Below are 24596 nucleotides of genomic sequence, written 5' to 3' on the forward strand. Positions count from 1 at the left end.
AAAAGTGCTGGGCAAACTTTCTTACAGGTAAAAAAAACCCAAACAAAAAACAAGCGTAGAGGATGATAAGTTGTTTAACTGCACCTTTCTCCAGGTGATGGTTGGTATATCAGGGTCTCCAGAAGCAGCACAGGGGATAACTAGCTCTCTCCCAGCCTCCTGACGGTACTCCCCCCCAGGCCTCACATTAAAGTAAGGGGGATCCTAAAAGGGATATGACAGACAAACTTAAGATTAAATGGACACTTCTTTACTCAAACATGCAGAAACTGAACCCCACATGACCACAGATGTACCTTTAGCACCAAGGTGGCAGGGGGGGACATGCCCATGGTACCCAGGGCGTTGTAAGGCACACAGGTGTAGGTGCCCAGGGAGTCTTCTGTGGCCTCTGCCACTCGGATACTTCCGTCCTGCATCAGGCTCCAACCGGGGTACTACATGACAAAGTTTCACACTTTACACAAGATCACAAAAATGTCCAAAAATTTCAATTAAATACATGATATATAGAATAGATTTTCCCTAAACAGCAGCAGACTAGTTCTAGTAGTTCTCAGTAGTTCTAGTTGAATATGATTATATAATAATGGTTCGCAAAGCATAATTATGTAGTTTTAAGGTTATAAACATGACAAATAGCAAAAGTGAGTTGTAATAATTAAATGTGCTAATAAAATTACTAATAAACCAGTAAGTACATACGGTAGTTGCATGTTCAAAAACACTAAATAGGGCCATTTAAATTAAAGCAATAAAAGTAAGGTAAAATAGTTACTGTATATGTACAGTAACTCTCAGAGAGTTGACCATCGAACTCTGAGGCTGACTAACCTTCTCCACTCTGAGAGGATAACCATCTTTCTCCCACTTCACCGATGTCACAGGTGGGTTGGCATCCACCGGGCAGCGGATGATGCCTGGCAGTTTCCGTGGGACGTAGATGACCGGAGGCATGTTGATTACTCTGGCCGGGTCTGTAGGTAAAGTGGAGGTCAGGGTCAGGCATGCAGGATGCATGATCAAGAATACCAGAGCTTAAAGTTTGATGCAATCTAACTTACTGTCATTTCAAATCAGAAAAGTGAGAAAAGAGTGCCCATTCAAAAAAGGGGGTCCATTCATACTTTAATGATGTTATTCTTAGGTGGTTAAAATAACACAATATCTTACTTTGCTTGCAGGGAATGTGAATGAGATTAAATAAATAAATAAATAAAAAAGTTTCTGTGAAGTTTCTTGTTAATAATCCACACTGATCCTGTCTATAAACCCCCTCACGCCCCTCAATGGAAAGGTAAAGGCCTTGGGCTTTCTTGCACATTGCCTTATTGTTTACGGGGAGAAGGCAGACTCAAAGGGCAAAACAAACACCTAGCTGTGGGCGTGTCACCCAACTGGGGGAGGGGTTACTGCCCTTTGTGATGTCACAAAGGGAAAATCCCGAAAAAGGCCAGACTTTTTCTAAAAGGTAGAGAAGGCGAAAGACAAAGCAGATGGACTTTTCTGATAACTAGGTTGTTTGTAGACAGAATAGGGACACATAAAAACATATTTAAGTGTATTATGCATAACGTGACATGCAAGACAAAAACTCATGAAAAGGTTATATATTTAATTATATAAGGTCTATATATTTTTCATTGAACCTTTTTTAAATACTTCAAACTGATTAAAACAACACCATGTGATCATAAAAGTGCCATTCTGAGTGACATATCTATGTGTTTTATGGAAGTAATCACATGTCAATTTATGGATTCACTCTAAGGTCCTACTCAGAGTACTTTAAGATTGATAAGTTAACTTTCTGCATATAATCCTGAGAATTTCTGAGATAAATAGACAGTCAGACTACGCTTGGCCTGAAGCTTCTGGGACCCTGGTTTAATTATAGTTTGCCATGTTTGAGGCCAGTGATGAAATCAGCGCCTGCAGTGCTGTGACTCCCCTGGCTCTCTCTCATACTGTAGCACAGTAATCAATGACGGGCAGCAACTTGGGGGCAAATTAACTCAACGTACAAGTGCTGTTCCTTTGTCTTTGCTCTGAAGCTGATGAACAGGAAGGTCGGCGTTTAATTTTAGGAGATATTAAAAGAGACCAGGGGGGGAAAAATTGAGTCTGAGGATGAGTGGTCTCTGTCTATGAGCAGAGGAAAGAGGAGGGCTGGTTAATAATTGTATTGTTAAAATCCACTCTGAATATGATGAGTTCAAAGAGGCTCAGTAAAAAACACATTAAGCTCCCTCTCTGCCACATGTGACCTTGAAATTCAAGAAGGTTACTTTGCGTTACAACAGAAGACGCAGCCCTGCCAAATAATCCAGCAGCCTCCAGCACCAGCAGCCTCCATACTGCTGCTACCACTACTGCTCCCTCCTCACACACCGCTCACTGTACCATCTCTCTACCCCTCCCCCTCCTCTTGGTTTCCATGGTAACACTCACACTGAACAGTCAGGTAGGCCATTGCCGAGGGCGAGATGCCGAGGCTGTTGCTCGGACTGCAGGTGTATTTCCCAGCATCCTCCGGCTTGACCCGGAAGATGATGAGGGTGCCGTCGATGAGAATGCGCACTCGAAGCTTCAAATCACTGCAAGGAGACACAAGATCACACTGTGTTACTGAAACACATCGACAAGATAAAGGCAACACAATCCAATTTCTTCTTCCCATTTCTTCTTTGGCTGAATTACGTGAAGGTGCCATAAGAGAGCAGCAGAGAGTCAAACAGCAGCTCAGCTCTGAAACGGATCCAAGGAACTCAGTGTACAGAGCGAGAGAGTGAAATAAATCTTTTTGTCTTTATCACCAAACGGTACAACCTTTATTATAACCCCCTGATACAATTTAAAATTAAACACTGCAATGATGAAGCTGCACAGTGAAATAATTCAACAGCTTACTATCATGCCGAATATGTCCTTCAATAAAATGTTTTCTGATAGGTCCTTTGAAACCTTTTATACAACTCTTTATCATGCCTTCAAAATCGGTTTTCATTATAGGCAAATAATTCAAACTTTTGTTTTGTTAGTTTGTACAAAAAAACTTCTGAAAAAGTTAAAAGGTTTGCCCAAAATTATTTTTTCAAGTACTTACTGGCATTTAATCATGAACAACCAAGATATTAAACTGCCTTATTAAAACAGACCATGATTAGATCGGAAATATAAATTGCTTAAAACTGTCAGTAAAAGTATAAATAAAATCAGATAATTTAAAATGTTATTTGGGTCATTCTGTGTTATTTATACATTTTATGTAATGATGCGTGTGTGATAGAAATGGGAGAGAATAAAACAATGAAGACAATCATTTACATGTGATCTTCTTAAACTACATCTCTCTTTGTAATACCTTCTAAAGGTCTATAACAGAACCATTCTGATGCATTTCTCTAAAGTCTATCTGACTTGTTCTGCAGAAACAAAGGGACATAGTCTTTAGAAAGAATCAGTCAAAGCAGTTTAAAAGAAGGTCGGGTATTTCAATTCCTTTCCTTACACATTCTTTTATTTTTAGTCCAACTCCCATTCACTCCTTCTTCTTTCTTTCTTGTTCTGTCTGTTATGAAATCCTCTCAGACACTAAAGACAGGCTCTGGAGTCCCTGCAGAGGTCCTGGCTACACTTCAAATCAGCGCTGCATGATGACACAAGGCCTGAGTCATGTGATATTGCCATCAGACTGCACTAACTCGCCTGGCACTGTCCAGACAGACCCCCGCCAGGACCACTCGCTCTGCCTCTGGGACCACAGCGGGACAGGGCACTGACACACACACATATCTAGACACACACATAAAGCGATGGGCTTGGAGACACACAATGTCACAAAAGCTCGGGGGAAAAAAGCTTGATTTGATGATTTGAATGACTGAGCCTCTGAGCAAGTCTTAGCCTCACACAAACACTCCTCGACAGAGAGATACCACAGCTACGGTACAGAAGTGAACTTGATCATAACTTTACTTCTTGAAGTAGACGTTGTCCTCCTCCCAGAACCAGGTGTACGTCAGGTTGCCGGGATACGCCTCCGCTTGGCAGGTGAAGAGTGCATTCTGGGATATGTTTACAGTGACGTTTTCTGGTGGGGAGACGATGTATGGAGGCCCTGAAGAGACAAAAAACAAACATAGCTTGTGCAGCACCTGTGTCTAATCCTTTGAAGCTTCAAATAGTGATTGATCATTTTTGATTTCCACAAATTGCCAAGTAAAAATCCGCAGGATGCTCTACCATGACGAGCTAGCTGCTAACTTTGTGTGCCTGCTACATCTGTGTAGATATAGTGTTCATGAAGATTTAAAACGTGTTCTGTCAAGTGATGGCTGAGATTGATAAGGGCTGTTAAAACAAAAGCCCAGAGCTGACAGACTGTCTTTTTTTTTACAAATACTTTTTTAGACACGTTCATGGTCCTACCAAATAGCTGTATTTTTTTTGTGGAAAGAATATTTTCAGCTGACCAAGCACTTTTGTAATGACCAAATGGTTAGAGTGGTCATTAATTCTGCAAAGATTTGTCTTCATTAAATTGGAATGCAATACTTTCACTTACACATCTGTGTTTTTATGAGCAATGTTTATAAACAGCGAATAAAAATAATATGCAGTGCCATCTTTGTGGAAATAAATCCGACCTGCTCACTTGTGCTTTGTGCAATCCAAATTCAAAACATTGAAGAGAGCTGTCTGCCCCCGCCCCCTCTTCACTAGTGTCACTGCGCACGCAGGTTACCACTTCGCGGACGGGGAAGCTTCAGTGTTTAGCCAGCTCAGCATCGGCTTTAAAACCTGGGCGAATTTGCCAAAATCATTTGAAAAATATTTAACCTAGTTTTCCCCCCGTTTCTAGTCATCGAGCTCATTACGCCAAGGCTTTTAGGTCGGGTAGAATCAGTTAGATCTAAACTAGTTTTCATGCCCGATTCTGTTGCTGCATCAACTGTTGGTTAGCCTTGATAACTGTTCTTATACTGTATGTGGGGATAAAACGGCCTGCCTTCTCTGGTTAAAACAGAAACAAGACAATTCAGGATCAGAAACTTTAGAATTCAGGAAACTTTTGGACAAGGACATACTGGCTTCTGGTCCTTTACCTGCTTTTGAAAAGTGTCTCGAGATAACGCCTGTTATGAATTGACGCTATATAAATAAAGATTGATTGATTGAGTCTGCATAGTTGTAAGAGAAGCAATCACTTCAACATACAATGTATAGCACTGTCTGATGATATAGTAAAGTAATTAAATCATTTGAGTCAGTAAATATCTTACATATTGCCCCTTTAAAAAAGCCCAATTACAGATAACATCAACATGGAATAAATGGAAAACATTAAAAATACTTTTAAATATTCAATATAGTGTTGATTAATAATACAATGACATATCACAGCTCTTTTTTCTCCTCTATCAAAAAGGTGCATCCTGGGATTTATGTCCTCGGCTTGACACATATTTAAAGAGTCCAAGGAATAAGTGAATTGGGTTAAGTTGAGTACAAACATGATCCAGACTGCTCTATCAGACAGAGAAATTAACTTAATTTAAGTGTTATAGTGTATTATTAACGTATATAAAAAAGATCCTGTTGAACCACATGCAGATCTACGTTGAATAAACTATTGGTCCGGTCACATTTATCTCAGGATTAGGGAGAGTAAGAGTGCACGCTTTACATCATTTACAATATAACATTACAGACTGATGTCAAACACAGGGAGCAGGCAGCTACTGTAACATTAATAGTAGTCAGCTTCTGCATGCCTCACATAGTAACCTTGTCATGCCCTGAGGTTCTCCAGGTTCACACCAAACTCTCAATAAAACAGTAGGAGCCATGAAAGGTAAGCTGTCTTTTATGAAGAGGCCCAGATACAAGCCTGTGCTTTATTTTCCCTCTCATAGTGCTCAGCTTTTATGCGTTAGGTGGGACGGCTGGCGGCGCTGCGCGGGTGTCTCACACAACAATTAAAAACAGATCACAGAGTGAGAATCATGACTCCTCAGATATCTGTTTGTTATTGCTCTGAGTCATAATCCTAACCCGCTTTTTATTTCACAGTGCTTTTCATGCCAACACTCAGCCAGACTCAACATCCACTGCGAATATATTATTACTCACGCCAAGCAAGGTTGCATTTTTTTTTTGTTTGAGCGTTCGTAAGCAAGATTGCAGAAACACTTCTGTCCTGATGTACATGAGGCTTGTTGTAGCACTCTTTAGTTTTTATGACCTAAAGTGAGTCATACAGAGACTCATAAGGAGCATATTTGCCTCCATCACATATCCCACAGATTTTTATTTTGGTGTTAATTCAACAAAGATTGACATGAATATCACCGTGGCTTTGTTGTAAAGCTCAGCCGTTCACATTGCAGGTAATGCTCCTTTAAAAGAGACAAGAATAACAGGCACGTCATCCATCGTAGTTTAATTAAATCACGTAACCTGCCCAGGATCTACTACTTGTTTTCATATATTAAAGTCTTACAAAACTAATTTAAACCCTTTTTTTCCCTAAGTGTTGCTGCGATTAAAAACAGATAAAGGAAACTTGTACATTTATTCAGATTTGTTCAGCCCTGTTCTCCCATTTAAAAATCTTTTCCGATAAAAGAACAACAACAAACTTATTTCCCAAAATTGTTTTTCACAACTGCAAAAAAAAATCAACATCTTCTTCAAAAGATGGAGCAAAGACTCATTTCTGTTTCAATTTTGGATCAGAGGAGATATTTGCATTTGCAATTATGTCAAATCCTTGAGCTAGTTTCACATTTTTCCTCATAACATCACATTCAAACTTTTTTCAGGTTTCATTTTTGGGCTTTGTATGCCTTTATTTTAGAGACGGAACAGTACATAGACTGAGAAATCAGTGAGAGACAGAGTGGGGACTGAAACCCGGGAAAGGAGCCAAATGTCGGACCTAAACCTGTACCGCTCGTCTGGAGGACTTCAGCCTCTGTACATGGTGCATGCATGCCAACCACTAATCTACCTGCACCCCAATGACTTCAAAATTAATTAATTATTAGTATTATTCCCAATGCAATTAGGGCACTGAACACCATGTCCCGTTGATGTGTTGTAATGTAGCTGTCATTGCTGTCCTGCCTTTTGCCCTAAAGATGTCTGTGTGTAAGTGTTGTTGTTGGTGTTCTGCTTGTTGTTATTTATGAGACCAAAGACACATTTCCACACCGTGGACAATAAATTAAACTAACTAACTAACATTATTTATTTGACTGGTGACAAGAAATAATCTCTTCCGCAATAAAAGCATGCTTCTCGCCAGTTGACAGTACGAAGTGCAATGTTCGTTCATGTGGTCATGTGGTGTTCTGTTGTGCAGAAGCTGCATGTACAGGTAGTCTCATCCTGTTGGACAACAACTGCTGCAGTGTGCTGTGTTTCGAGGCTCTCAGACTTGATGCAGTTGCTTTACATGCACCGCTGCTCACGCTATACACAAAGTTAAAACACAGTACTTTTTTTTTTTTTTTTTTAATGTGTGTTTGAAGTGTCTGTGCACAGTCATTTACTGCACACTTGGAACAAAGAGGGGAGTAATTCCTCTGCTCTGTTTGCACCTACAGAAAGCAGGGCATTAAAATAACTCTAGCATAAAGGCAAGATGCTCTGTTTCCTGTTAAATACACACAGTTAACTCCCCCTCAGCCCCGCTGTATCAGGAGACTGGGAGAGCTGCAGGCTGGCATCACAGCCATCTATCTGATCTGTGTCTAGCAGAGAGCCTAGTTAATGGACCGGAGACAGACAGGGACGCACAGATCCTGTACACACAACTCTGTGCACAGGAGCATGCACGCATACATGTACAGACACGCACACGCAGGCCCCAGACTGAGCTATTGACCGACTGATACAGACTCACAAGGTGCTGTATGTTAGATACATCAGCACACAAGGGGGTTGCAGGGCTCTGCTTTAAAATGCTACTACAGAAAATGCCTCCAAGTATAAATAATGAAACGTAACTACTTCACTGATGTAAATGGAATATTTAGCCCGGGGTAAAAGGTTTGAAACCTGTTTTTTTTTTCTTATCAAATACTCATGATCCGTGCAAATGTATCTGTAAACAGCACTAATTATTCATCTCTTACACATAGAGCCTCTAATTCATGGATACGCTACCTTGAACCAGCAGACGGGTGGTGTGGAGAACCTCTCCCTGGTCACTGTAGGCTCGACATGTGTACGCCCCTCTGTCATCTCGAGTGATGCCAAGGATGGTCAGACTGCCATCATGTACCTGCACATACAGGAGACACAGATGACATCAAGTCTTGAGCACAAAATGTTCAAATGATTTAATAAAAGACAAAGGCGGTCAGAAAGAGCTTCCTGAGATTGAAAATACAACTTTTAATTTTGGACACACTTAAGAAAATCATAAAGATGCTCCCTTGAACTCTAGCTGGTAAAAAAAACAAAACATTTCTAAGAATATTTGATACAGCTATCAATGACTAGTAAGAATGTATACAGAGTATAGCCACTTATTTTTCAGTCTCCAGAGGGTATACACACTTCTAAATCCCCTCTGATTCACACCAATGATTAAATCACAACATCTGTGGTTTGCTGCAATTTCATTTTCTAAGGTGGTGAAGGAAAGACCCTCCGTCGTCCCTACTCTGTCTCTGATTAGCTCATCCACAAAAATACACTAAATATTCAAAAGTGGTCTTACGTGTCACTTTTTTATACCAGAGGCAGATTACCTTCTGCCGGATGGGCCACAAATAAAAAGAGAGTACACCTACTTCTACACCACTCTCTATGGCTTATTTGTAGGTGTGATTTATACCTTTGTTTGTTAGGCCAGTGTTTCCATAGTTTAGATGGCAAATCAGCCGAAACCAGAGACAACAGTACACCACTTCTGACTTCTTTCTCTTGAACATCCACTGCTGGGTAATGGGTACTATATGTGTCTCCGTCTGTAACTTTGTGTTTGTTTGTTTTTTGCCTTGGCCAGGCCTCTCTTGGAAAAGAAGTTTTTCAATCTCAATGGGAACAACCTGGTTAAATAAAGGTTAAATAAAAATAATAATAATTGAATCAAGCGTGTAAGAACCAAAAGCAAAATGTGCTGTATCAATTTAAAGAATGTTTCATAGTATGTACCGTAATGATTTATCAAAGGCAATATGTCAGATTTTAAAAGTTAAGTCATTTGAGTAAACTGATTTGCTGTGTTACATGTTTTGATCTTTTATAATAACGGGTCAGATGAAGTGCGAGACAAGAAATGTATAGAAGAGTGGGAGTGACCAAATGCACCAAATAATCCCAGGTGGGTTCACATCCCAACCCGACTCTGTATAGTTTCCACTAAATTAAAGGGTGAGAGTCTTCTCTTAAGAAAATCTATCAAACACTATAAAGTCATGAATGTGTCATGCTTTAATTAACTCCAGCTCTGATTCCCACATGTGGTAACTGTGGAAACGTTTCGCTGTGTTGCTGCTGCTGCTGCTGCATCCCTGCGCGCAGCTCACTGATGAGAAGCAATAAGTGTTGAAGAAACACATTAACCAAACCTAATAGAAACACCCTCATAAATAATGCAACAGGTTACGAGAGGCTCTGTCCATTCAAGTCACACACAGCTGTAGTGTGTCCATTCATGCAGCTGCTACGCCCGCAGAATTATTCCCATTCATCTGTCTTCACATGTTTTATGGAGAGACAAGAGATCCTGCGAGTAGATCAACCCCAGCAACATTTAGCTTCTCTCAGTCTGTTGGCAAACTGAGTCATCATCTCTCACATTGTCTATCACAAGATCACACTTTGTGCATCGCGGCTTTAACAACGACGCGTGCGTCCTGCTGAGAGCTGCGAGTGCAAACTAAACACTGATATGTTGTGAAGCATCGCTCTGAGGCCTGCGAAGAAATGTGTGTTGGTTTTAAAAAGAAAAGTAAAAATATGTCTTTTAATCACATGCTTGCAATGCACACTCTCTGGATGCTTCTGTACGTTTTATTCGCACTGTTTCAGCCTCCTTTACATTACTAACTTCCAATGAGCGGCTGTCTTTTTAGGCTTATGTTAACATTTTCTTTGAGATATTGTTTTTCTTTCTACTTTGGACTCATTCAAAGGATTCATAAAGGTAGAGTTGTGAAGGTCAAATTTAAAAGGTGTGCTAAGACGGACAATAAAACAGCTTAAAGTAAAGTATCGCTAACCTAAAGCTAAACTTTTTTTTTTGTTGCATCCACAATCTATCAAGAATCCACATTACAAACAATAATGGTGTTTCTCAGTCTGTGAGGATCCTGACATCTCTCCAGCTGGAAAAGAAGCAAAAATGATCACCCGACACCACACTGATATTTTGTTTTTTAAGATTTCAGAAGAAAAAAAAAGTACTGTGAATCTAACGAGTATGTGTTCACATTTCTCAGTCCCCCATTGCCTCAAATCATAAAATACCTAGCAAGCACATTATTCTTTCTGCCCACGGAAAATGGAAGTGGAACAACAGGGCTCATTGGGTCATCACCATCAAACGACACGTTATTCTAACACATGTACTGGTTGTATGTTTAGTGTTAATTTGTCAAAAAAAGTCCAGTTAACTCTTTTAACTCTGTATAACTCTGCAGTTTGTGTCGCTGGCTGGCAAAGAACGCTAAGTCAGCTAGCAAGCAACATAATCTGTACGGACCACATACTTTTCTGGGAGCTCCTGAGCTCTCGTGTTCTTGTACGTTCCTCAGAATCATTGATGGGGACGGTCTGCTGCTATGTCTCCTCTCTTATTTTAAACCTCTCCTTTTTGGCTGTTTATAAAGCACGCTGAGTAAATCATAAGGATTTCCAGCTGTTTAAACTTTAGTAAACACATCTTTGCTATAAGTCTGTGACTCTCTGGACTGGAACCAGCCGAAAGACTTCTTCCCTTAAACTTGTAGGCAGGCCAATGAAAAGGCCTCGTTTAAAGGAACCTTAATGACAGTCATCCCAACACTGAGATTGGAAAAGTTATGTTGCTTTAACACTATCTTTTACCATAATGCAAATCTTTATTTTCTTGCACATATCTTTAATATTTTCAAAACTTTAAATGTAGTACACTTTTGAAAATATTTTGCTAATTCAATCCTCAGTCCTTGTAAAGTTTGTCCATGTGAAACATACAGTAAACCATATATTCATTATTTAATTTGAGATTTTCTGTTCTGAATCATGTTGCCATATAGGTCTTTTTTCAAACTATTGTGATTTTTATGCACCAAAACACCAAGACCCTACCTGTTTCAAAATCAAATCCACAAGTAGATCAAAATTACTTTAATAAAACCCCTACATTTGTCAATGTAGAATTATTTCAGGACCATAAACTTCACAGGATCTCCTGAAATGTGACAGTCATCGGTTCATCCCCGTACTTTCTGTGCCATAGCTGAACTCAATCTGAGGTGGGGGGGAGAGAAGATTAAAGAAAAGGAGGAGGAGGAAGTCTGCGGCAAATGAGGAGAGAAAGAGGACAGAGGATGGAGGAAGCTGCGGATAAGGTGAGGCAGGAGATGAAGGCAAAATCTCCATTTCTGTGACTTCTGCCTGAGACACATCCAGGGAGAGAGAGAGACTGAATTCAGGCTCTGAAACAGCAGGAGGTTGTCATTGTTTTCCTACTTTTTTTTTTTTGCTTGTTATTCGAGTAAACTTTTCTCCGTTTCTGTCCTCTCCTGCATCGCTCCATACTAAACAGGGCTGTTAAGTATCATTGTTTAACGGTGCTGTGCAACTAAATGAAGTAATAAAGTAAAGTAAAGAGAGCAGGAGAAGGATTCCTCCTCTCTCGCCCAGTCTGTCACATTCCTGCCTTTCTCCATGACTTCTCCATGGATCTGAGCAAATATACCCTCATCCTCGCTCTCAAACACTCAGAGCTTTCCCAAGTTCCATTTTTTATCGCCTGGAACACACCCTTCAAACATCCAAATGGATGAGGAAAGCTCATAAATGTGCAGCTCTTTTCTACATGTTTCAGTATATAACTCTGGGGCGAGTGAAGAACGGCATTTTGCTCTCAGTAGCGATTTTCTTTTTTAATGTAACATTCATATTAGGACTAATGTAATATTGATGCAGAAGGGGGTGGGGGGGGGGGGGGTGGGGGGGGGGGGATTAATAATGCATCAGAATGTTGTCGAATCATTTACGGAGGGAACGGTATTAAAAAGAGGCGACTGGAGGGAGAGATGGTGCAGCACAGAGGGGAAAATGAAAGAGAAGGATGAGGAGGAGGAGGAGGAGGAGGAGGAGGAGGAGGAGGAGGCCCTGCACAGATCTTCCTGTTTGCTCTCATCAGCCTGTATCACACGCACAGAAGTAAAGGGTTGATAACACCTGCAGCAGACTGAATTATCAGCGACGTATGAGAATGTGAAGGCGTGAAGGGAATAAAGGATCCATTCAACGATGAACAAAAACACTTGCAGGCATAAAAAAAAAATGACCTCCGTTGCTCTTGTACTTGTTGTGAAAGCTCACCAACCTGATGCGTTCAAAGACTTTCAACAGTTCGTTTTGTGAGCTTCTGTGATTTCATTTTCTGTTAACCTTGACTCCTCCTCTTCTACTTCTCATTTACACTTTGAAAAAAGGGGCTCCTTACAATTACAAATGTACTGATGTTGCATACAGGTGATCAGTCTAGCCTCACATGTGGACGGAGACACTTCTTGTGGTAGTAAGCTAAAAGACAGATCGTAAAAATGTCCTATAAGGACAATGGTTTGATCAGGAAAACTGGCAGGTAACATGTCTGCTTATCCATCACACAATCTTTTCAAAGTCCTCTGGCAGGTGCTACACAGCACAGTACAGTAAAATAACCACACACAACACTCTCTGACAGCCAACCCGGTGAGAGTCTAAAAATGTACAAAAACCCCAAATGAGAAAAACATACATTTTCATCATGTTTTGCTTCTTTTCAATTCATGCTCTCTGGAAATACTACTAATAAAATCTGCAAATGTAACTTAACACATAACCATATTTATGTCAGCCTTTTAGACCTCTCCATTTCATGAAGTTAATTCTGTTTACACATACTTACAGTATGTGCTACTTTTTTTTTTCTGAGATAACACAACATGTTTTCGTGCCTTAATAATCTTTCTCTGTCTTGAATTCTTACTTTTTGGGATGATTTCTCCGAAGTTTTATTTGATCATGTTGACATAATTCTGATTCTCAACATCTGCAACTTTGACTCAGGATGTCACATCCTGTGGCTGTAATGAATCATCTGTCTGTTGAAGCTTTAGAGTGCTTCTGAGTCATCTCCAACACAGCAGTGTGTTGAATGTCTTTGATTCCACACAGTTGACACCAACCATGATGTTGCGGTTTATGTACCATAATTTCACCGCTGTCAAACCGCACTGAGGCTGTGCCAGAAATATCTTACGATGACATCACATGGTTTACTTTTGGGAGTATATCCACGGTGTTAAACACAGAACAGGAAGGGCAAAGAAACAGAGAAGCAGGGATAGTCTCCTCGATAGTCTAGATAAATTCGCTGACGGTTATTAGTGAACTTTAAATTACTTTAAAGCTTTACTTCATGTGTTTTAAGAACAGAGTTCATCTCAAAACATCAGAAAAACAATGGAGAAAAAAAAAAAAATTTGAGCCTTAGTGAGATGTAGTTCACAACATTATTCCAGTACAGATGGACTCAGTGGATGACACCATCTGTGCACAAGGCCTGCTTCTATATTTGCACACAATCATAAATCCCAATTATGCCCATTCTTACCGAATATTTAGAGTTGGTGGCGAGCTCTTCCCCCTCCCTCACCCAGCTGATCATTGGTTTTGGATTTCCCTGGGCAGAGCAGCTGAGCAGTGTGCTCCCTCCTTCTTTTGCCTCCACATACTGCGGTGGCGTCGTCGTGAATGAAGGCGGGGCTGTGGAGGAAATGAATAACAGGAGTCCTTACATCATATTGTCAAAGCTTTCAGAAATAAAGTTGTTCTTTTTTTTTTTTTTTAAATGTCTGGTATTGTCATATGTTTCAGATTCTCAGAATATCGCCTAAAATATAGGTCTAGAAATATTAGAAATACTGTTTCTGTGGGGTCTAGTTACAGCATTGATGGGAATAGTCCATAAAACGAGTTTCTGAAAACTCCAAACTGCAGCTCAAGACTTGGTTGGTTCCGGGTCATCATTTCATATTTGGTACGCTAAGGAAGTTATTTTCCATGTAGAACAATTGAAACTGTGAGCCTTATAAGATTTAGTGAAAACATTAATAACCCCACCATTCTCAACTTTTACACTTCTGCATATCCTGCTTTTTTTTAATTTACAGATTATTATATTGTTAGCAGTAGTGCTAATCTGGAGTCCATATTCCTGGCACCTTGAAACCATTGTTCTTAAGGGTTTACTGCAAAATAGCAGTTCTGTGGTTGCAATGAGGGTTGATCAAGCGCTGGCAGCCAACCAAAAAAATGTTTTGCCACCATCCTCAGACCCAAACATTAGTCAGTCCAATGCTCTGAATCAGGACCACAATCATCCACTAAATGTTATGTTCAACGTGTACACATTTTACCATGCTTTCAAACACAATTGAGGTGGCTACCATGATAGTTGCTAAAGATCAGCATGTTTACGTTACTTCTGTGAGACTGAAAGCATGATGATGATCATCAAATCATCTAAAACAGCCTTTTGTGTTGACTCGAATTCTAATTCTGTTATTTGAAGATACTTATGACTTAATTTTTTGGTTATTCCGCCAATCATTTGTAAGAACTGCAATCTGACATGATATCCATTTGAATTCAAGTTTCGGATGCACTCAGTGCTCACAGATTTTAAACATGGACAAGACTTTTGACTGTATAAATTTTACAGAACACACTTCAGACTCGAAAGATGAAAATCGCTAGTGAGAGCAAAATGCCATTCTTCACTCGCCCCAGAAAATAAATCCATGCCTCCCACAACATGAGGAAAAATGCTGCACTTGAGTGATGAGACAGGATGGACTCTTAGGATAAATATACACTTGGAGACATTTTTTCCTGATTTCCGTTGATCCCACGGTTTCCTGAAACACCAGAGAGAAAAGAGTGATGACCACATGTCTTTCCTTTTTGTTGCAGTTTACCCTGCAACAGTTTAAAAAACACCACTTAGTGACATCACTGACTTTTTTGATCATGATTCTGAGCTTCCCTAACAGCCACAGGGGAGCTTTAGTCCTTTTTCTTCTGCTGGCCAACCCCACCAGCTGCTTTCAGTGTTTCAACATAATATTTTCATTATAAATAGTGGCACCCTGTTTAGAGAAAAAGGTGCTGCTAAACAAGTGGGTCAGTGCTTTGCCGCTGGGAGTATTGCCACGCTTCAGACAAGCACCTGGAATGGAGTACAAATCACCCAATTAGCACATTTAGACATCTGCCCCTCCATGCCGCCCTGTCACTCACAAGCCCTCGTCGCATTGTATGATACAGTAGATCAATGGAAAATGCATCATTGGTTTATGTTTCCCTTCATGATGCAGCAGACAGGTCAACAGCTAAAAGATCCTGATGCACTATTTTAGTAACCAAAGAGGGAGGTTGTGATTATATATATACTGCATTGACTCACACTGGGAGGTTTGATGAGTCCTAATTAGCTCGTCACTAAGACTATAGAACCCACTGCTAAGTATTAGGTGCTGAATTGTAAATGTAAGTTCATTTACTAATGTAATAGTATACTCATAGGCACAACATACAGCTTCTTGAACTTCCACTTTTATTACTCTAAATAAATCTACTTGTAATTGAAGGTTGGGTTTTTTTTACTTTGTGTTATTGGTACATTTACTTAACTAAAGCAGCTGGGTGCTTATTCCATCATGTGCTCATTCTAATCCTAATTAAGACTTCCCTCGAGGGATAAAGCGTCAGCTGACAGGAAATAGGCGGCACACATTGCGGTGACAGCAGCAGGTACATTGGTCAACCTGGGAGTTGTTTCACGCCGTCAGGTACGGCTCGTCACACAGAAAGTGGCAGCATAACTGTGGAAAGGAAAAAAAATATACGCCTAGATCCGATGTGAACTCACGTAGGAAGTGTCAGCGTAGCTGGGGAACCTGGGGAGTTGCTCTACAAAAAAAAAAAGTAAGCTGCACATCCCAGTTTTGCCCTACTTACTGCATTTCTTCATCAATTATATACATTAAAGGATGCTTGAAGATGCTGCATATACATAGTTTTTGTTCTTCGTCGAGCACACAGCTCATCAGCAGATTGCCTGGATGCTCAAACGCAGGATTCTATCCCATGTATTGAAGGCCTACAGTGGCTGTTACTTGCTCACTACCTCAGCGGCGTGTCTGAATGGCTTGATTCACTTCCCTGGTTTCTCTTTACTTGTCCCTGCTCCTCTGAGAATACAGCTACAGACAGTGCACATTTTTCATTGATTTCACATCACGAGTCCCAAAGACATAACGTGTGTTTCACTGAAAACTGTCAGAGAGCAGAAGAAGGAGGCGCTCGGGGAGAGTCCCCTGCCTCTCCTACACTCAAAATTAGATTATTACATGTTTTTAATAAAGAGAGAAAACAGGGGGAATCATCATGATCACACAAAAGGAAAAGTGATAAACTCGTGACTTTTAGACACGGACACATGTGCACCGGTATCTCCTATAAGTTGTGCTCTTTCGTAGCCACCTATCATTTTATGGGAATGTGAAATTTAAGCTTTACAACATTTATTTACAACATTATTTTGCATCAACATCTCTTGTAAAAAAAATAAAATAAATAAGTGCACAACCCTTGAAATTCTTCTTTTAGCATTGAAAGTTTCTAACTTCTGTGTCATCATGTATTTCCAACTGAATTGGATAGAACCAAACACGAATAGATAGATTTAGATACTATTTATTGAAATAGTTTAAATGTGGCAGATTTTACAAAGGAACTCCTGGATTAAAACAGGGTACTGTATTTTTTGTATTTAATGGGATCTTTAACAAACAAATGTTGACTTCTTACATTGCTGCAGTGGTGTAGAAGTGCACTCTGGGATGTGACAGTGCAGATCGCACTGACAGACATGCCTATTAGTGATGCTGAAACTACGAATACGCTGCTATTTTCAGTGGTGAAAGTCGTCCACACATGCTGTCAATTTAGCTCATGTGAGCAATTCGCAGAATGTAAAGAAAAAAAACATGTACTTATTATTTTAATCTTCATCATGTGGTCTCACATGGGCCTGGGGATGACTGGGCTCGAATTGTGGGCACATTAATAGTGACTGTCGGGCATACACACACGAGGAAAATACGAAGCTGGTGGACCATTTAGCTGCATTTAAGAGCTCCAGCTGGGTCAAACTAATGGGTCATTAATGCCAGCGAATAAGTAACCCAGTGACTCAGTAATAGGGTTTGTCTTGTATCAGAGTAGATGGTGAACTTAAAACCATCTGAAAATGTTAGTTGTTTTTGGATTTTTGGATCTGTGAAAAGCCTGCTGATGCTTGAAACATAAAGAGAAAGGAGGGACAGGCGGAGACGAGACAGGAGAGGAGAGGAGGGGGAGGAGAAGGGAGGCGGGGTGGGCAGAAAGACAGAGTGGCCTTAGTGTCTTTTTCGGGCACAAGGCCTTGCCATCTGACACCTGCCACTGAGTGGGCACGAATCCCCTGTCCGCTTGGCAGGAAGTTAGGGCCAGCGAACAGGAACTCAAAGGAGGAGTGTATGCAAATCTCAACAGCCAAAGGAAATGGGTGCCCTTAATGTCTGTGTGGAGGCCAGACGAAAATGGCACCTGCTTCCCTCACAGACGTCCATTTAGAGGACGACAGTAGCATAAAGTCTACATATGAATTCTCTTTTGGATGTCTAGACTCTCTAACAAGTGCTGCTTATGACATGACCGTCGAGTTGAAAAACCGGCTTTCTAACCCACATATAAACAGCTCTCTATAGCCAGTCCGACAAACACTCCGGAGAGGCAGAGAAATAAAGTAGCAGCTTATTCCTCTCATCGTGACAACTGCAAAGAGGTTACATTTAAATCTTTCTAAAGGCATTATTCGGGACATGGTTGCTCTGAGTGAAAGGTTGACACTTTAGCTGTCTGTTAACTTAAACAAAACTGATTCAATCACTAAAGCTAACTTTTCAGCCATATTTGTGTTGTTTTAGGGATTTTTTCATCCGAATACCAGAAGTCAGCCGGAGTCGGAGCTCGTGTTTATTTTAGTAGGTATCAGTGTCTGTGTTTTTAATTTTAGACACACAGTTGATGCCAAAAAGTGTTCTCTCCGTCACACAAGTTCTCTTAGCTTCTTTACTTAAATCAAAAATACAGCACTGGTCAGCTATCAAAACCAATAAAAACTCATCATGTGGACTAATGATAGCTTATTTGCTAGCTAATGAATTAGCTCCAAGCAGAGGTAAGATTTGACAGACTTCTGACCAAAGAAAACCGAAAAGGTGGCAGATAAATTGAAGAATTCAAGGCTTCAAAAAAAGGTAGAAAACTGGCGGGCAGTTCGTTTGCACGCCCCCCCTGGTACAGTAGCGAGGCTGCAATCCTAAAAGCAGGCAGCACAGGTTTGAAACCAACCTGTGTGTTTTTATTTTCTGCATCTCATTCGCCACACACTCGCTCTCTCTCTATTTCACCCTGATTTCTGACTCTATCTACTGTCCTGCTTCTCCATTACAGGCATAAAAAACCCAAAAATAAATCTTAAAGAAATAAGTAGTCAACTACTAGGCAACGTCACAGTGCCTCTATGTGTTATGTATTCATGACCAGCTCAACAAAACAAACAATAACCCAAATATATAATAGTCCAGGATATTAGAAGTTCCAGTGCAGCCCAAAAGGCTCAGCCTCTAGATCTGTTGAAAGACGTGAGGAGTAGCAGAAGAGAGAGCGAGTGAGGGAACAGTTAAAGTTACAGATGAATACTGATGAGCCAAGCTATGGAGAAACTCAGACACACAGACACACACGTACCAAACGTCACCAGTGTGCAGGTGACAGCAGGCTATTCGCTCTTCAGCCACAACTTTTCTTCACTGTCCTGTTGAGTTCACCCTATTATGTATAGTGCCCTGTATATATTCTGTTCTATTATTTTTCAATTGTATTTACGATGCTATTTTATCCGTTTTTTGACTTTTTTAAATGTATTTATTTTTTTATTTCTGTATTGCTGCTGCAACGCCCGAATTTCCCCATTGGGGATCAATAAAGTTATATCTTAATCTTAAGTTCAACCCTGCAGACAGAGCTCCTATTAGCTGCCTTCAAACGAGACGCCCTCATGTCAACATGATGTAAAACACAGGAATACAGGGAAGAGCCACACAACAGACACAGTATACATTGGAAAACATTACATTACGCATTTTAATAACCATTTATACACCTCAGCATTTCTCATTCCCAAGTGATCATGCAGCACGGAGGACTTCATAAATGGTTTGTTATGCAATATTTCTGTGTTAAAATCATTGTTCAAACAAAAAGAACTGCTTTCACTGTAAAACATATGCACGACCAAATTAAATATGCATGAGTTTCACACACTAGTCAAACACCAAGCATCAAAATATACATGTGAATGAGCTCACCAATATTCTAGCAAAACTCTTTCGCTAACATCCAATGAAAGATCACAGCTTTGTGAAGAAAGAGACCTGTGAAACCCCGACGCACAGACATTAACTTCACTCCAGGCTTTAACTATTCATTGCCTGTTGACATATTCTCAAGCTGACATTTGCCTTAAAATAAATAACTAAGTTATGCATTTGCTGCATATACATAAGGTGAACAGCTGCAAAAAAAAAAAGCAGATGCAGGGTTGAAAAAGATGAAACACAAAGGCGTCATTGTCTCTGCAACAATGTGAAGACACACTTCACATATAGGGTTCTTTAAGCCACTGGGGCTTTCCTGGGAAATGCAAAGGTGCAGATTTTTTTTCCGCCTGGTCATCACTTTGATCGCTCTCAGACTATCACAGACGATCCCTGTCGGAACCGCCTTAAACAGGCCACAATCAATTCTCCCCTAACCAGCCTCTCAGCCCTTTTTACCCCAGGCCTTTTGAAAAGGAGATGCAGTAGTGATCTGAAACTGTGAATAACGGTCTCTCATTCAGATGTCAAGACCGACGGGGTCACTCAGTGGATGAGCTTTCTTTAGAGCCGCAACATGATCATCTTTTTACCGTCTTTGCCAGATAAAAATACAAAATATCTAAATATATCCTCTTAGCTTCTATGTTGAGAACAGTGGAATATAATTCGGAAAATATTGTATTTAAATATCTTAATGGGCAATTTATTTTTCAAAGTACTTGCACCACAAGTCTGAAAGAAACTCATATTTAAAGTAAAGTTATTTAGAAATAAAGGAAAGCGTAACATGCTCACAAAATCGGTTCCCATATGAATTGACAATTTATTTTCTGTTGGCTAGCTTATCAATCGACTGCTTCTTCTGGCATTACTCCTCGCTCCCTAAAGCTTAACATTTTTTTGTACTAAAATACCACAATGATCTAACAATGAAGTACTTTAAAAATCAGGATTACATCAGTCAAACATAAGTAATTTGCAATGAGTAAAGATGTAAAAAAACATTTTATGAGAAAAAAAAGACAATGTAACTAACTCTGTGCTGTTTATTGTTTTTTTTATCTCAGCAATTTTTATTGTAATTTTTTAGAGTACTCATAGAATTTAGGGTTTGTTTGTTTTTTAATGGGACATTGTTGTTTTAGCTATATTTATTATTATTATTTATTTTCTGTGACACTGCCGGGAGTGGAAAGAACAGCATTTTGTCTATTTACGTACGCAGATAAATTTGAAAATGACAAACAAACAGAATCTTGAATTGTAACACACAGCTTCTGGTGTCTGGTGTGTGCAGGTGGCTCACCATTGACCGTGAGGTGCACCCAGCTGCCATTGTGGAAGGTGTCATACTGTTGCTCCAGCATCAGGACCCTGCATTCATACCAGCCCTGGTCCTCGGAGCGAACTGGGTCGATTTGTAAGGAGGCCTTCCCATGCAGAGAGGCTCTACCTGGAGACGGAGAGAATAAAGATCCATTAATAAAACAAATCCAACAACATAAACTGACAAAGCGTGCATTTGGTCTGTTCCTGCTTTTTAAGAACACCTGTGTGCTCTTTTTCAGCACTTCTTGTTCACTCCTTTTAAAATCACACTTAGCCTTTCTGGTCACTGTAAAAGATCCATCATACAAGAGCAGTTGGAGGTTAAGTGCTTTACTGTAACTTTTTTATGATGCACTGGAAAAGTCTTTAGCTTCTAAAAATGTCAGTTTGTGCAATCTAACAGGAAACTGATTGAACAAATGCATTTCTTTTTTAAAATGAGGGCTAAGCTATGATCTTCAATACCATAATTACATAATGCTCTGCTTCTCCTTATTAGTGTTTTTTGTTTTCTGCAGATATTCATTATACTTTAGCAAGGAGCACCTACAGCAGTCTGGAGCATTTCCAAGCACAAGATGGAAGGCAGGAAAACACGAGGTGATCCAGTCTCTCACGGAGTTAAGAGAGATGGACAATCCCTAACACTTACTATACAGTCATACCCACGGGCAATTTAGAGCTTTCACTCAGACCAACTTTCCAGTCTCTGGACTGGTGGAGAAAACAGGAAAGAGCATGAAGCACAGACTCCAGATACAATCCAAACTCAAAAGATAATGAGCAAAATAGTAACCTAGGCTACTTCTTGTCACCCTATGTTTGTTTCTTACATTTATCACTGACAAAACCTTGATAACGTTAGTGCAAGGAAGTTATAGTCTCTCTCCGTCTGGAGAAGGGTTGCCAACAATCCCGTATTAGCCTGAACGTCCCAAATTTCAAACTTAATTAGATTGTCACAGCAGGACACCACCTGTCCTGTATCTTACTTTTACTCAGTTTTATTTATGACCTTTAACTGATCCCAGATCAGAACTGAAACAGCAAGTAGCTGATCAATTCACTAAGCACATGCATCAAGTGACACCTTTCAACCAATCACAGCCCCCCTCACATGCATCAGATACACCTAGAGCATCAAGAGCACTAAATAATGCTTACGTTTGCACAAGTGGGGATAAAATGAGGATAAAGCAGCTAAAAAGAAAAGGCTTACAGCTACAGGACAACAAGCGATGGTAAGTGAGACGTGAGTTATGTCGGTTAGCGATCACTCAAAAAAAGACTTCTGTAGTTTATGCTGCATGGGATTGTCAAAAGGCCACAGCAGGTGAGCATGACCAAACCCACAATTACATGCAGGGCCATTTCTTGATGGAGAAAATTGCCCTTTGGTAATGAGAGACAATTAAATAAATGTAAGAGACCCTTTAAACCCGTTCAGACTATGTCAATCCTAAAGCACACCTCTTAAATCCAGTGAACTTCAAATACTCTAGCCTCCGCACCCACCACCACCTCTTGAATGACAAAAAGCGTCCAAAATATCTGGAAATTTCCAATCGCTCAAATTGTATTCAATGAAAACCGGTGCAGTTTGAACCTGAGACCAACACAATGTCACAAATATCTGTTTGAGATTTGATGACTTCATACTTTCTTGCAAAGCTTGCACACAACAAACTGAGGTTTTTGTCCAATTAGTTCTCAATGTAAGCAACTCCATATTTTTATCATCCTTTAAAAGCACAACATAGACTTTTTACTAAATAGTCTTGAATTGTGGTAACACTTATACTCAGAGCAGATGTACAGTCCCTATGCTCAGCAAAGTTTAAACTAACCATGTCGTAGCTTCATGTGTTATAGAAAGAGACTGGGGTGGTGCCCATTTTCTTGTCTCATCTTTGCAAGAGAGCATACAAAATATAATCCTCAAAATGTTAAAGTATACCTTTCACAGACTGAATGTCTCACTAATTCATCATAAATGAAATACCGTCAACCATCATATTTCCAGTACTGGGATTTATACATCAGGCTACCTTGGAGTCATATCTTCAGCTGGATTAAAATGAAGTGTGTCCGAAATGGAAAAAGTCCAGCCTTCCACCTCACAGAAATCCTCTATTTCTTCAAAAAAAACTCTTACTTCTTCAAGGCTCAGGATAAATTGGAATTCTAAAAGGAGGGAATCACAAGGGGATGAGAGAAGTTCAGGAAACCAGGCATGGTGAAATCTTCAGCTTCTAAGCTGTCTGTCTTCAAGCCTCCAGCCAGCTGCTCACATGGCTGCCTTTGACAGCCCAACAGACTAAAACACTCGCTGCTGCTCTGTCTGACGAGTGTTCTCAGATGGAGCATTTTTCCAAACTTTGATGTGTAGACACACTGTAAGCACTGTTTCCTGTTACTTCAGACTGAGTGTCAGGCAAATATATCGACATTGAGGGCGGGCTGAATTGCTCTACCAGCACTGTATATAAATGCAATAGATGGATACCCCAGCCCTGGGATTGCTGCCATAGCTTTGGTAGAAAACTGACAGAAGCAGAAAATCAATACAGGAAAGAGGAAGAGAGAAAAGTGGGGACTGCAGTCTTGCAGTAAAAAGGTAGCTTGTCTTTAAAAAGTCAGGTCTATTTTTGCCTGGGCATTGAAGTGCTGAGTGGGGCGGCTGGTGGCGTGAAGGGTGTGGATCAACCTCACCTCGCGTTTATCAAAGAGTGAGACGGTGGTGCTGTAAACAGAGTTAACAGCACTGTATCCACGTCAGGCCTCGGGCCCCTGGGGCATACACCACTTACACAGTACAGGGTTCTGTCGGCTGTGAAAACTGACGATCTAACACCTTGTTCAGATCAAGTCACATGTTTTGTCAGATAAAAAAAAGGTTTTGAAAATCTCGAAATATCCATTGTGAAAGAGTTGACAGACAAGTGTGCTACACTTCATGGGAGGATAAAATGATATCCATGCAGATTTCATGTAAAACCTCTTCCCCATTCTCTTTCTGCAGCCACTGCCGTACAAAAATGAATAACACACTCAAACACTGCAAATACTATACAGACGCACACTGACGTTTTGGAAACGTAGATAATCATTTAACGTATAATTTAGCAAGAATTTTTCAGTGTGGGAGTAGTAAAGAAAATTGGTGGTCTTTGCTGGAGATTTAAAAAAAAAAAAAGAGTGGGAGGAGAAAAATGTCATGTCACAGTTCTTTGACGTGTTTGTAAAATAAATAAGGATGTGTCGCTATCAAATTGTTTAAAAAAAAATGATAACCTATAATTTTATAGTGCATTCACATATGTAAGTGAAAAAAAATCCGTGATCAGCGGGCCCATCAAGACACATTTCAACTTGATGATTTTCTCTGAGTATGATGACCTGCTAAACAGCTGTCACCCTGGTGATGCGCAGTCACCTCACAAGTACAGCCAACATCAGCTGCCCCGCTCTCACTGTTCCTTTTGCTCTTTTTCAGCCCCGCACACATCTTTACACCCAAACCACATGAACAACAGCTAAACCGCATGGGATTGT

The 24596-nt window shown here is 40.2% G+C and overlaps 1 protein-coding gene across 4 annotated transcripts in view; it reads right to left on the minus strand.

The window, feature by feature from the left end:
• igsf9ba (immunoglobulin superfamily, member 9Ba) overlaps positions 1-24596 on the minus strand; it is a 65881-nt gene that overhangs the window by 20119 nt on the left and 21166 nt on the right. For all 4 annotated transcript variants that reach the window (XM_079353693.1, XM_079353692.1, XM_079353694.1 and 1 more), the window contains exons 3-10: positions 21019-21165; positions 13835-13986; positions 8176-8293; positions 3979-4120; positions 2452-2597; positions 835-977; positions 297-437; positions 85-204 (exon numbers count right to left, since the gene is read on the minus strand). In XM_079353693.1, the coding sequence (XP_079209819.1) occupies positions 85-204; positions 297-437; positions 835-977; positions 2452-2597; positions 3979-4120; positions 8176-8293; positions 13835-13986; positions 21019-21165 (1109 nt within the window). The remainder of the gene's footprint in view (positions 1-84; positions 205-296; positions 438-834; positions 978-2451; positions 2598-3978; positions 4121-8175; positions 8294-13834; positions 13987-21018; positions 21166-24596) is intronic.

This window comes from Symphodus melops, assembly GCF_947650265.1.
Source record: "Symphodus melops genome assembly, chromosome: 10".
NCBI lineage: Eukaryota > Metazoa > Chordata > Actinopteri > Labriformes > Labridae > Symphodus > Symphodus melops.